Here is a 12,728-nt window from a genome sequence, read left to right as displayed (position 1 = left end):
AAAACAATGTTAATTGGAACCATATCTGACATTCACAGTGAGCAGTTCCCTCTCATGGTTCACCACCAAGTTTTGGGAGCACCAGCCCTCTTTTTGTTGAGAGAGAGAGAGACAATCATGACCTTGTTTCTCAAAAAGTAATCAAAAAGCTTCTTGTTACAAACATGAAATAACATCACAACCTTGTTTCTCAAAACCAAAAAGCCAAGTGACAATGAAATATCTGAACCTATATGCAATGGGGAAAAAATAAAAGAAAATTAGATGCATTATGCTGAACACAAGCAACAGCAACATGCATGCATCTCCTAACCAAAAAGAAAAGAATCTTGTGTCTTCCATCTGCTAGCTTTGAGAAAACTCTAGCTTGTAAAGGCTGGCTTTTCTCTCAACGATAGGTAGAAATAGAGCAACTCATTCCATGTATCAGGGACTCCAGGAAGGCACCAGTGGCTGCAATCTTGAATGCTGGTTGGAGTTCCTTTACTGGGGTTTTGCCCATATACAGATGGGTGACCATCGATCCGAAGTCCAGATAGATTCGTAATGTTGAGAACGGTCACAGGTGTTTTCATTTGCTTTACAACGTGCTCCAAGATTACATTCTTTTCAGGAACTTGTCTCACATTGGTATTATTCATTGGATGGATGCTCTCTTTACAGTGCCCTCCGGAATTCCATTTGCCGCCACTGTGTTACAGAGGTAATAAAAGGCAATTATAAGCAAGTATACACGGTTCATGTACTATATTGTATGTTGTGGTTTTCTTAACTCTTGTGAAATCCAAACCTGAAATGTGATGGTTCTGAGCTTCTGAAGAAGACTTGGGTTTTGCCAGGGATGACATGTTGATCGACCCACGATGCCCAAGTCAGTAAAGCTTTCCTGAAAGCAGTAGAAACATCGAGGTGTGGATGAACTTGGTTGCCTTCCTGGTAGTAATTCACACTGTCGAGGATTTAGAAAAGTTAGTATGTTTTAAGCTAGTACATAAATGGATGGATAATGTTTAGATGTTACATGATACCATTATCATGGTGCAGATACATGAACCGTAACACTCTTCTTTAAAGTTGTTCTAATCTTTAACCAATATGTTATATTAGATGATGTTAGCTTATAGTCCCGTGAGCCATTCTGTGTCTCTATGGAATCTTGCAATTAAAAAGTTCAAAGGATTAACTCAGATAGTCGAACCACATAAATCAAACAGCTTCTATACCTTATAATGCAAGGGTTTTAAACACAGCAAGGACTGGTGCCTACCAACCGATAAATATTGATCCAAGCTGAAACCAGTGTACAGACCAAATGATACGGCTGGTTGGCACATGTACTGTGCTTACCAACTGATAATTTTTAGATACTGATTTTATTGTAGTGTATTTGATAAACATAGACCATATACTGAGCTGCGACAAAACTAAAACCTACTATTTAGCCATCCCTTTTAAAATTTAAGCTCTTAGAGAATTTTCTAACAAGGGTGTCTAAGAATTTCTCTTCTACTCCTCTCTTTCTCTCTTTTACTCTCTTCCTTTGCAATTCAAAGATCCAACGAGGCCACATCAACAAACAGAGAAAAAGAAAAACTCTTCCACTTATTATGCCCATATTTATGGTAAGATATTTTTAGAAGTTTTCATTAAACATTTAAATTTTCTGTTAGCAACTTAGCATTAAGTTTTAATGTACACATCAATCAAGCATTATAAGTTTCAATTAATTCTAGAACGAGTGTAAAAACACATGGATTGAATCCAACTCTACAGGGATGTAGGCCAGCCTCGCATGAATCTAACTTAGATTTGCATGAATCTAGACATAATAGCATGGATCTAACCTAAATCTACATAGAAATAACAAGACAGGCATATATGTCGTAGATAGGGTTTTCAATTAGATCTATGTAATTTCATTGTGACTGAGAGCATCTCATAAACATGTCAAAGAATAGAAATCAGGGGGGGTTTTATACTTTTATATACATTAAAGAAAGGAAAAGATCAATTTGGTATAAAAACTAACTAGACTGATCGGTACAGATCTGTAACAACACTTGATACAGATTGATATCAGTACCATGCTGGTCTGAACCGAGATTTGTATTGGTAATGTACTGGTATTTCAAACTATGTAAATACTATTTCAAAATTGTACAAACAACAATCTCTGATAGAAGGCATTCTTCTCCAGTAAGTGTCAAAAACATCGATGAGTATTATCCTAGCAAAAATAAACATTTAACTGAATTATAAAGGATCTAGCTATTCTTGTTTCTTGTAATAAATGATATATATTAATTCAATGGCTCTTACCTTAGATGGCTTGAAATATTAAAATAAATATGAAACTGAACGAGATTAGAACACGTCCTGTATTATTCTGCTACAATGCTGCTCAATCTTAAATAGGGCAACTAGGAAGCAGTTTTGTGAAGAACTCTTCTGAGCGAATCAACCCAAAAATGAAATATTCACAAGCTTAATGACACTGAATACCAGAACATCACAGCAGAGTCCCATGGAGAATCTAAATAATTACCTCAACAACCTAAGTTGTACACCTAATTCCTCAGATTTAAAACCTTCGCAATAAAATTTGCGTTAATGACTATCTGGAATTTCAATATTGTTATGAGTTCCTTTACGGTGAACCAGTCATGAAGTGATGTGTGAGTAGCATGGAGACATGGTGTGGCACAGATAATGCAGAATCTTAGTGGCCTAGTGCCCTGACCTCAGCAATATTTGGCCTCAGCAACAATAATTTTGTTTTCGTAATTAACACCAATTCCTATAAGGAAAGACGAAAAAGATCAGATGACAAATTCTAACTACGGAAAGCTAAATTCACAGAAGCACAAATGATACACTTACCCAGACTTAGTTTTGTGGTGTGACCACCAATGAGCGCTATTGAACACAAGGATGTCTGCACCTCTCCATCTCGATGAACTCCTGTCTATAGTATCAATTCGTAGCGTCATCACGCGCCTCTGTCCTAATCTTGCCTTGCTCTCACGCACCAAAAAATGACTTACATAATACTCGAGACTACAATCATAGTCCTGCACCAACCCTCTCAAAAATCATTTTGTGATTTTAATCAAGCTAAAAGGTCTAATTTTAAATGCATACTGGGAATTTAAAGTTGTAATTTCCCCTGTTCTTTGTGATCCTCCGCCCCCGAGCCTCATAAACTCTGGTAGGATCAGAAAGAGCCATTCGTAACATACACAGCATCGATTCCCACTGGTTCCTGTTAATTGAATCTCCAACAAAAACCAGTCTTTTCCCTCTGATTAGTTCCAGCATTATCACAGGGTTGAACCTAAATGGTATATCCATCAAGCTCATACTGATGTAAACAGCTTCTAATTTCCAGATCAAACTAGAGAAGAGTTATACCGTGGAATGCTGCAGCCGTAAGGTTGCCACCTCCATTGCATGTAGTCTTTATCCAACCTCCCATTTTGCTCGCAGCTAAAGCCTTCATCTACAAAGGGGCACGAGTTACTCGCGTAGAGAGGATAACTCTCATCAAAAACCCATCTTCCATCAGAAACATCACATGTGGTTTTGTCCTTGGTCCCATGATTCTCCACATGTGAAGCTTCTCCTTGACCAAAGGAACTAAAGAAACTTCTGTTGCTCATCGTCGTATCAGCCTCCAATTTCCCCCTTTCCATTCCTCTAGCATCCAACTCACTGCTTCCTCTTCCAATCCTTTCGGCTACAGCAGCTAAAACCTCGCCAGAGAACCCAGAACTGTTCTTGAGATTGACATCGGGCAAATCAGTACTGTTATCGTCTTCAAATGTATCTGGACCTCCACCAAAATCATTTGAATCCGGTACTTCAGTGGAAGAATCACTAGCTTCTCTCGCTTGGACATCATCAAAGATCTCGTCTTTCCCCTCATTTCCTACGCCCCGAGACTCCAGAGAGAGATTGCCAATCACCGACACGTGAGTCGCAGCAGCGATGGGAATCCCAGTCGCATTATCCAAGAGACTGCTGTCGGAGTCCGTAAAGGGGTGAGATCCCACAGCCTCGATGCCTCCAACGAGCTGGAAATAGGCAGCGGAGTTGCTGCCGGAGGGGGCGTTCTCCAGAAGCCAAAAGGAGAAGTAGAAGAAGAAGAGGAGAGAGGAGGAGACGGTTGAAGCGAGCAGTAGTAGCCTGGTGGGCCTGATGGAGAGGCTCCTGGGCTTCTCCATGGCTGCCTCTCACAGGGTCTCCTCCACAAAAGGGAAAGGACAGTCGCCAAAGTCCTGGAGAAGTGCGCGCATGTGCTAAGGTCAAAGACGAAGAAGACAGCGGTTCGAAACAGGAGCGTGCGGTGTGGAGTGAGTTGCTTTAGATTGCGGTCCGGTGTTTACTTTGGTAAGGTCAGTGTTGGATCACAGTAAGAAGACAGTATGCACGTACACATGCAGTTCCAAATCGGATAGATACGCCACTGTAGTTAACCATCGTCGGTTGAGCGTTAGGACAATGACGATGAAACTTAGATATTAATATCTATTTAAAATATATCAAAAAATTTATATTATTATATTTTAAATATTTTTAAAATAATAATAATAATAATATTTATTGATAGTTAATCTGAAGTTCTTAAACAGAAGTGATTATATTCTTAATGTCTATTTGATTTTCACTGAAAGGAAATAATATTCTAACTGATTGAATAATGGAAGAAAAAAAATCCAATCCTTCCTGATTGAATAGATCAAGAATTATTTTCCTTTATGATCAATTAAATGATTGTTTCCTTTTATATGGAATTAATCAGAAGAAGTTGGGTTTTATTGTTTTTCTATCTGCCACAATGTGATTCCAACCACATGAATTCGAATCTGAGACCAATAATTCATTAACTAATCCGTTATCTCAACAAAGACAATACATACATATATCATATTAAGCACCAATATCTAAAAACATCGTGCTCCCAATCAATTTCATCTGTTCTTCCTATGAAATTGTAACTGATACAAATAAAATAGAGATAGCACAACAGCAGGAATCGAAACCATCATATTCGACAAAGCCATTGGGTGGTGAACAACATGAGTGCCTGTGGCATTCAGACATCCACAGCACATACTGACCCTGCAATGGATGTCCTCTATGAACTCTTAGAGAAGAAGAAATCCGTCCACCTTATGCTCTTGCTAGCGCAACATGCGGAATTTGATTTGGTAAAATCACAACTTTCAAGGGTCCGCCATTTCACCTGAGATATAACAAGGATTTAGCCAACTGCAGCATGTAAAACGTCTGTCTCTTAACCACATCCATCATCCCTTGTCTTCCCCGGAGCTACCTGAAAGCCAAAAAAATCACTACCATTACAGTTCCATCAAGCCCAATCAAGTTATAATATTATGTGTTTGTTTCTTATTAGCAGCTTTCCAATCATTACTAAGTACATTATTCTAGTCTGTGGATGATGATTGTCATCTGTGGATCATACAGCATGCACGCAGAGAATCTCAAATTTTACAGGGTGAAATTCATTCCATGAAACTTCTATATGGCAATAGAAATGCTTTATAAGTTGGAAAGACAGTGCTTTTACTCTGGTGAAAATTGGTTTCGAGAACTACAAAATGAAGATATGCTGATAAATTGTGGTAACTGAACAGAGCACCCTTCAATAAACTACAGATACCAACAGAATCGATTGGTGAATCTATTAACACCCAAAGAATCAGAGAAACAACACATGAGAATAGACTACTAAGTTCGGTCAGTCAGATTGAGATCACCATTTGCAAAAGTCAAGGGTCGACAACAAAGGCAAAAGGATGTATTTTACCGTTCTCCAAAGTCTTAATTCTAGAATAATGCTAACATAAACAAGCATCTGCAACAACAATCAACTTCTTTCTCCAATATAAAACTACAAATAAAAATTTGTGAAATTAATTCGCCATAATACTAGAAATCCCTATTAGCAAAACTCTTTTAGCCGGCAGTCTCTAGTTCTCTATCCTAAAGGATGAACCTGACAAGAAGGCTTTCAAAAGTTTGCAGTAATGTGAGGAAGTTAAACTATCCTGTATTCTTTTTCATTTTCTACGGTAAATTGACTCGCATGCATAATATTGTCCACGAAAATGCTAAGGTCACATGCAAAAGTCAAGGATTTGGCTCGTGTACTGAGATGATGATTCCAGCGCAATTGGTTGAGAGGACATAAAAGGTTTAATATTTTGTCTTCTTTTTCACCGTGATCAAATGTATAGTCTTACCTGCAACTTTTGCTTGTGCACATGGCATTAATCTAGAGAATGGGATTAGTATTTTACTTAGATAAAATAAGTTGGCCAATGCATCACACAAGACAAAATAATCCAATCAATGAGAGAATGGAAGTCTGGTCCCTAAAGCAATGGAGCACTGTTTGTCTCACACTATTCTAGCAAAAATCCAACAAAAATGGAGATTATTATTAGATAAATTGGCAGCACTAATACCAGTCAACACAATAATAAAAAAGCATATAGGACCTCATGATCCTTGTTTGTATTGGTCATTATCAAAAACCCAGAAGTCACCAAATTCATCTTCAGTGAAAAGAGTCTAATCTCTTATTAACTACAAAAGCATACACTAACAAGAAAAGCATAAAGAAGTGCTCATGAGAAAAAAACAAGAATCAAAAGCACACCGTTGAAGTAGCATAAGTTGCAACATCAGAGCACATCAGATGGACATCCACATCCTGCAGTTAACAAAATAGCTTATGTCAGCAGCACAAACAAGCATTAGAAATAGAAACTATTAAGCATATTATAATTGTCCTTGCAAAGAAAACTCCATAGCAAAGAAGTCTAAGAAATTGATCAGAAAAAAGCTATACAACAAAAGTTTGGACACACCACACAGCATATTTTATGCCTATCCATCACTTGTCATTTCGAATCTCTCAACTGTAGAAAACATTGGAGATCCACAATCTTTGACATAGCTTCCCTATTCAAGAAATCACAAAAATAGTATAACCAAATTTCAGAAATATATAACCAACACAGAACCATTAACTCCCAAATGCATTGCCTTACCTTGAAGAGAAATTGTGGGAATTCAATGGTGGGTAACAGGGTAAAATTTGTATGATTCTGGAATGTGACTACTCTATTCACTCCACGACATTTAGCCACGATGAGTATATATGTCACACAATAAGTGGCTGGCAACCATCAAGTGATTTCTGTGAGATACTTCCTAGAAGATTTATTACATATCCACGAAGGAGGTACAATCAATGTCTTGAAGAGAGATCTTGCCCAACAATAAATCACTTGCATGTTTGGAACAAAGTGGAAGACATTTTTTATTTAGGCTCTCATGTATAGCTCCCATCCCTGGAACCCACTTGCTCTTGTTAAGGGGATCCACATTTAAACGATTTTGGAGCAAACGTATTCTATATAAAACAGTATCAACCTGACCACAAAAATGAGCCAAGCAAGGGAAAGAAAATTCATTGGTGGCTAATCTAGCCAATATAAGAGTTAAGGCACCATCCACAGGCTTTGGATCAGAGAGATTCTGATCCCCCATCATCTTCACCTCCCTTTCAGTTGGAAAGTGCACCGCTTCCATTCCATTTACATCTGTAACCTTCAGATCTTTAGTATAATGACTAATGGCCTGGCGCTTTGTGGCCTCATGCTTTTCTGCCAATGTCAAGAAACATGAGAACCTCAAGTGATAGGTGACGATCGTCTTCACCATTTTAAAGTTACGACAACAACAGAAGAACTCCAACCATCTCCTCCCCACACCAGCATACCATTTTATTATATCAGCATCATCCAAACAGATGAGCAACTTAATAGGCCTGGGCCTTCCCATCGAATTCGTAAATCCAGCCAATTTCACAGCTTTCCTTACGAGCTCCATCGGGGCATTCACCCTCATTCGCAGCTCTGTCAAGTCCTCTACAGTTCTCTTAGCATATTTCCTCTCTTCTTCTTCCTCTGCCAGTCTTTCCTCTTCTTCCACATCTCTAGTAGCCCCAATAGGCATCAAATACTTATCAAGCTTCTCCTGAAAATGGTCATAGGAATCCACCAGCTCATGTGGTAATTGATCCCTAATCCTCTTCAAAGACAAAAAATCACCAGTACTGAGCATCCGGTGCCAATGCCAACAGTCCTCTCTAGACTTAAAATACCCTGCCACCACCTCATGTGCCCAATTTGCAAAGACCTCCCTAACCTCACTCTCTATCCGGAAATCAAATTCAAATTCATGCCCACGCTTGAGCTTCTTAAACAAATGGTTCAATATCTTCAAACCAAGCTTCTTCCGTCTAGTCTCACGAGCATTCTTCAACTCCTGAGCCTTCGCTGCCTTCCTCTTTAGATACTTCTTCTTAGCTCGAATGGCCTTCTCTGACATTGGTGGGTGCAGGACTGAAGGAGGCACGGCCTGAAGCTCCATTCCAAGGAAATTCAACTTCTCAGAGACAGCACTGTGGATTGAAGTCTTCAATTTATCAACTTTGAGCTCCAAATTGTCCTCTAAGACCTTCAAAATCCTGTCTTTAACATTCATGGTGAACAATTTTGAGCCAGAAGTAGCCAACAATATCTCATCCAGATATCGCACGGCATAAACCCTAATTGGCTTGTGAAAAACCCCGGAAGTCTCGTTCTCTTCGAGGCCACCAAGCCTCGGGTTCTTCTTGTGGATTTCAGCCCGGAGATCTTTAATCTCCCGATCCAGGGCGTCAAGGTAGATATTGAGTATAATGGCACTCAGGTCGCTCTCCTGAGGGAACCCGCGGCCCAGTTGGACTCCTCCAAACTCGATGGATATTGTCTGTGAGCCAAATAGGCGCTCAACTAGGGCAACGAGAGCAGGGTCCTCAATTTTCTCCTCCAAGATGGCAACCAGGCGGCGTAGGTGGCGGGTCCCGAAAGGCTCGCGGCGGAGGGCGACGGGGAACCACCACGTAGGGTTTTGGACCGTGGTCTTGAGGTAGCGGACGGCGGTGTGGCGACCCATGGACTCCCTGCCGCCGTAGGCAAACGTGGCGAACCTCTTCCCGTAGACGACCTCAAGAGCCATCCGGACGGCCTCGACGACGACCTTGAGCTTGAGATCGGGAAGGGTAAGGGCCTCTCCCTTCTTCCGAGAAGGGAGCAGGGTGGCGCAGTGGGCGGCGGGGTCGAAGCCGCCACAGCCGAGTTCATCGGCAAGGGCATCGACGGAGAAGGGCGGGGCGGCGAGGGAAGGCGTAGGGATGGAGGGGTTGGCGCGGGAGAGAAGGCGGCCAGTGGCGGCGAGGAGGACGGAGGGGGTGGCGACGACGTAGGGGAGGAGGTTGTGGAACTTGCCGGCACGGTACTGACGCAGGACGAGGGATTCGAGATCGGAGGGGGAGATGGGGCTCGTGTCTTGGAGCGGCGGTGCGGGAGTAGAGAAGGAAAGGAATCGAAGCGAGGAGGGTAGAGACCTGAGAGGCCAAGTTTTGAGCCCTAAAAGCATCGATCCTTGCGGGTGCTGCTCGGGGTGGCGGCGACGGAGACGGAAGCCAGAAGTCGCTCGCTTGTACTCTCACGTTGCCCGGTCGGTCTACCCTTCTCACTCACCCACCCGACTCGTCCTCTCAGAAAAGCTGGTCCCACCCCGACTCCCACTGGTTCGTTTCTGAGTATATTTATAATTTATTTGATTTCCTACAGATAATTAATCTGTAAACATATGAACAAAGACATCAAATATGCGACGCCCACGAACCGTTATAAAAACGTGTATCGGGTTTTGTAGCGTTTCGGGATTTGACCATTTCCGTAATTTTACGAAACAGCGGAGGCGTGAAGGACACCCAATAAAATCGACCGACGCCGCCTCGCTGTGCGCCCGTGGAGACTAATCGCTGGTGAGGCGAGGCCAAGATCGAGATCTCTCGAGGTTTTGCCTTTTCTCCTCGCTTTTGTTTCTCCAATTAGGATTTCTTTACTAAAGATCTCGATCAGTTCTGCGCACTCCTGATTGTTTCATTGGTTTTGTCTTTTGGGATCTGACGCTAGTTTGCCCTAAAACTTGTGTCGGAAAAAGAAGGATTTTGTGTTTTGCTAGTGGATGCTGCTGGTAGAACTTTTGCGTTCTGATATGTTGATGGCTGGGAATTTTTAGGGTTATTTTCTTGCTATTGCTAATTGAGATGAATTAGTCATCACATATTTGGATGTCAAATGTTAAGGGGGAACATGGAAAAGATCATCACGTATTTGTGTGTAGGTTGATATCCTCGATGAATTGTTTGCTTCATCAACCTTTTGTGTTTTTAATGTATGTGTTACTTTTTATTGCGGTCAGGTTGTTGTGTGTATGTGTGTGCGACAACTATGGAGCTGAAAAAAACAAGCTAGTATCTGGAACAGGGAGGGAATAGGTTATATTGGTTTTTAAAACGAGGTATGGGAAAGGATATAAAGCTGGAATTGAGATTAAGAACATGTCCAGAATGTACAAAACTTTTTAAGGGAAATCGTTAGGGGTGTAGCCAGAGACAGGGGCGATTGTTGGGTTTTCTATAGTGAAGCCTGTGAACTTGAGTAAAAGGGGATCTGGTAATCTTCATGGGAAGGAGCTTTTGATCAGTTCAACTAAACTTGAGAGTTTGATTCAGAGAAGATCTTGAAATTTGGGGAGAAAACTAGGTTAATTTGATTAGATTTGATGAAAGATTACTCTTGATTCTTAGGAAAAACAGTAAATCATTCTTTCTATTAATGTAAAATTTATTGTAAAAGTTCCCAATGAACTCATTTTTCCAGGTGATATTGAAGATTGTGAAGATTGTTTCCTGCAAATTGTTAAGTAATATGGCTTTTTGGATCATGCATTGTAGCATTATTTACTTCGTCTTCATGTAAAAGTTTGCACCTTCGGAGAGTTAACATTCAGTAATACTATTTTATCCTCAATTTAGAACAATATTTGTATATTGACCTTTCTTTTACTTCCCTTCTATGCCTATTTTCCACTGCTTTATGTATGCCATGCTGTCCCACCCTTCTCCTTCCCCCACACACTACAGGGGTAAAAAGAAACACACGCATGCAGAATTGTTTTGTGGTCTAAAGATTTAGGGATTCAAGTCTTTGTTCACAAAATCTCATGTATGAGGCTCAAGCATCTGTATAGGTCATTCATCAGAAAAACGGGACCTCCATGGAGACTGCATGTGTGGATTAATAAACCAAATTAGTTGAGTTGTTTTTTATGTTCATGATGCAAACTATTTTAAAAAATCTAGCATCATGAATATTATTTCACATGATTTTTTCCTTTTAATTCTATGATAGAATTTTGGTTTCATGTTCTCTTAGATTCATGGATTGTTCCTTGGCACTGAAAACTGAAATATGCGAAATCATAAAATGCTTTAACATTGAGTTGCTAAAGTTTGAAAAATTATATCTTTATTGCTGTTAGGCTGAGGCAGATAGAGTTAATTATAACTACATGTTATATTGTACTGCTTGGTGTAAATTGAAACAATCAAATGATAATGCACCATCATGAACACGAGGAATAAATAAAGGGCTTTAGCTTGTTCTAATTCTGTATCTTCATCGTCTCCATAGATGGGTTACTGTAGTTTCATGCATGGTTCCCCTTACCGGTTCGTACCGGTGTACCGATCAGTTATTGGTATGGTTTGTACTGAGTGTACCAACATATGGTACATGAAGGCGTACTCATACTGGTCCTCTATTGGGCAGGTACATACTACCAGTATCGAGCGGTATTTTGCGATATGACGAACTTTGGTTTCACGAACTCAGTTTGTGCTCACTTGCTCATTGAGTTATGTGTCAGATGATCTTTTGATAGATTTCTGCTTCCTGCTTACCTCCTCTGCATCAGTGTTGTTTCGATAGAGGTGGTTTTGTCCAAAACCTCTGTCTTGTTCTGTTGTTTACAATGAGTATTAATTTATAATTATCGCGTGAACTTTCCTGGATGATTTTATTGCTTCTGAGAGTTAAATCCATGATTCTTGGCATTGAAAATGTCTGTCAATCTCTTACTAGACTTACCTTTTGTTGAGTTTGAGCATAGAAAGTGCTTGATGTAGATAGTATGACTTATTAAATAATGCTATATATCTGAATTAGTGCAAGGGTTGTCTTATATGAAAAAAGTGGATATCAGAAATTTTTATTTCTTCAACAAGGTTATATGATTTCAGGTTGAATCGGCAACTTAGAGTATCTTAACTAACCCTTCCTACCCTTTTTGTCCAACAGTTTCTAATTTGTTGTTTGTCTGGCTTGAAATTTGCCCAAGAAAGAACAGATGGCTGCTCATAAAATTGCACACGCTACCTTGAAAGGTCCTAGTGTTGTCAAGGAGATCTGCATTGGCCTTACTTTGGGACTATTTGCTGGTGGGCTGTGGAAGATGCACCACTGGAATGAGCAGAGGAAAACAAGAGCTTTCTATGACATGCTGGAGAAGGGTGAGATCAGTGTTGTTGTTGCAGAAGAATAGCCATCTTTTATATCATTCCTTTGGTGTGAACAGAGACCAGCATTCTGTGTGGAAGCTGAAGAACATGTTCAAGTCTAATTTGCACTTTTTTACTGCTGAATTTGAATAAATTTGGGTAATTGTTGATATCACCATAGTAATGCTATGGACTTCAATTTCTGTTTATATAATGTCTGTTGAACAGCATGGAGATT

At 40.2% G+C, this 12,728-nt stretch overlaps 3 protein-coding genes across 8 annotated transcripts; 1 reads left to right on the top strand and 2 right to left on the bottom strand.

The window, feature by feature from the left end:
• Positions 1-138: 138 nt before the first annotated feature.
• Positions 139-4,333, bottom strand: LOC103971983 (protein trichome birefringence-like 6). Its single transcript, XM_009386156.3, has 5 exons — positions 3,412-4,333; positions 3,142-3,334; positions 2,881-3,071; positions 791-949; positions 139-690 (listed from the first exon to the last, which is right to left on the bottom strand). The coding sequence occupies exons 1-5, from the start codon at positions 4,221-4,223 to the stop codon at positions 363-365; spliced, it is 1,683 nt and encodes a 560-aa protein (XP_009384431.2). The 5' UTR covers positions 4,224-4,333; the 3' UTR covers positions 139-362.
• Positions 4,334-4,854: 521 nt separating this feature from the next.
• Positions 4,855-9,655, bottom strand: LOC103971981 (nuclear intron maturase 3, mitochondrial). Of its 3 annotated transcripts, XM_009386154.3 has the most exons (4): positions 7,080-9,655; positions 6,897-6,990; positions 6,686-6,739; positions 4,855-5,335 (listed from the first exon to the last, which is right to left on the bottom strand). In XM_009386154.3, the coding sequence occupies exon 1, from the start codon at positions 9,514-9,516 to the stop codon at positions 7,255-7,257; it is 2,262 nt and encodes a 753-aa protein (XP_009384429.2). In that variant the 5' UTR covers positions 9,517-9,655; the 3' UTR covers positions 4,855-5,335; positions 6,686-6,739; positions 6,897-6,990; positions 7,080-7,254. The 3 variants fall into 3 exon arrangements, with proteins under 3 accessions (XP_009384429.2, XP_064988341.1, XP_064988342.1); XM_065132269.1 differs by having other exon boundaries at positions 6,686-6,990; XM_065132270.1 differs by lacking the exon at positions 6,897-6,990.
• A 138-nt stretch (positions 9,656-9,793) lies between these two features.
• LOC103971980 (cytochrome c oxidase subunit 5C) lies at positions 9,794-12,720 on the top strand. Of its 4 annotated transcripts, none has more exons than XM_009386153.3 (2): positions 9,794-9,942; positions 12,340-12,720. In XM_009386153.3, the coding sequence occupies exon 2, from the start codon at positions 12,340-12,342 to the stop codon at positions 12,532-12,534; it is 195 nt and encodes a 64-aa protein (XP_009384428.1). In that variant the 5' UTR covers positions 9,794-9,942; the 3' UTR covers positions 12,535-12,720. The 4 variants fall into 4 exon arrangements, with proteins under 4 accessions (XP_009384428.1, XP_064988339.1, XP_009384427.1 ...); XM_065132267.1 differs by having other exon boundaries at positions 9,798-9,942; positions 12,335-12,720; XM_009386152.3 differs by having other exon boundaries at positions 9,799-9,942; positions 12,331-12,720.
• Positions 12,721-12,728: the final 8 nt, after the last annotated feature.

The sequence above is a fragment of the Musa acuminata genome, chromosome BXJ2-11 (assembly GCF_036884655.1).
Source record: "Musa acuminata AAA Group cultivar baxijiao chromosome BXJ2-11, Cavendish_Baxijiao_AAA, whole genome shotgun sequence".
NCBI lineage: Eukaryota > Viridiplantae > Streptophyta > Magnoliopsida > Zingiberales > Musaceae > Musa > Musa acuminata.
Note: the sequence above shows the minus strand (reverse complement) of the source record. Positions and strands in the feature narration are given on the sequence as shown.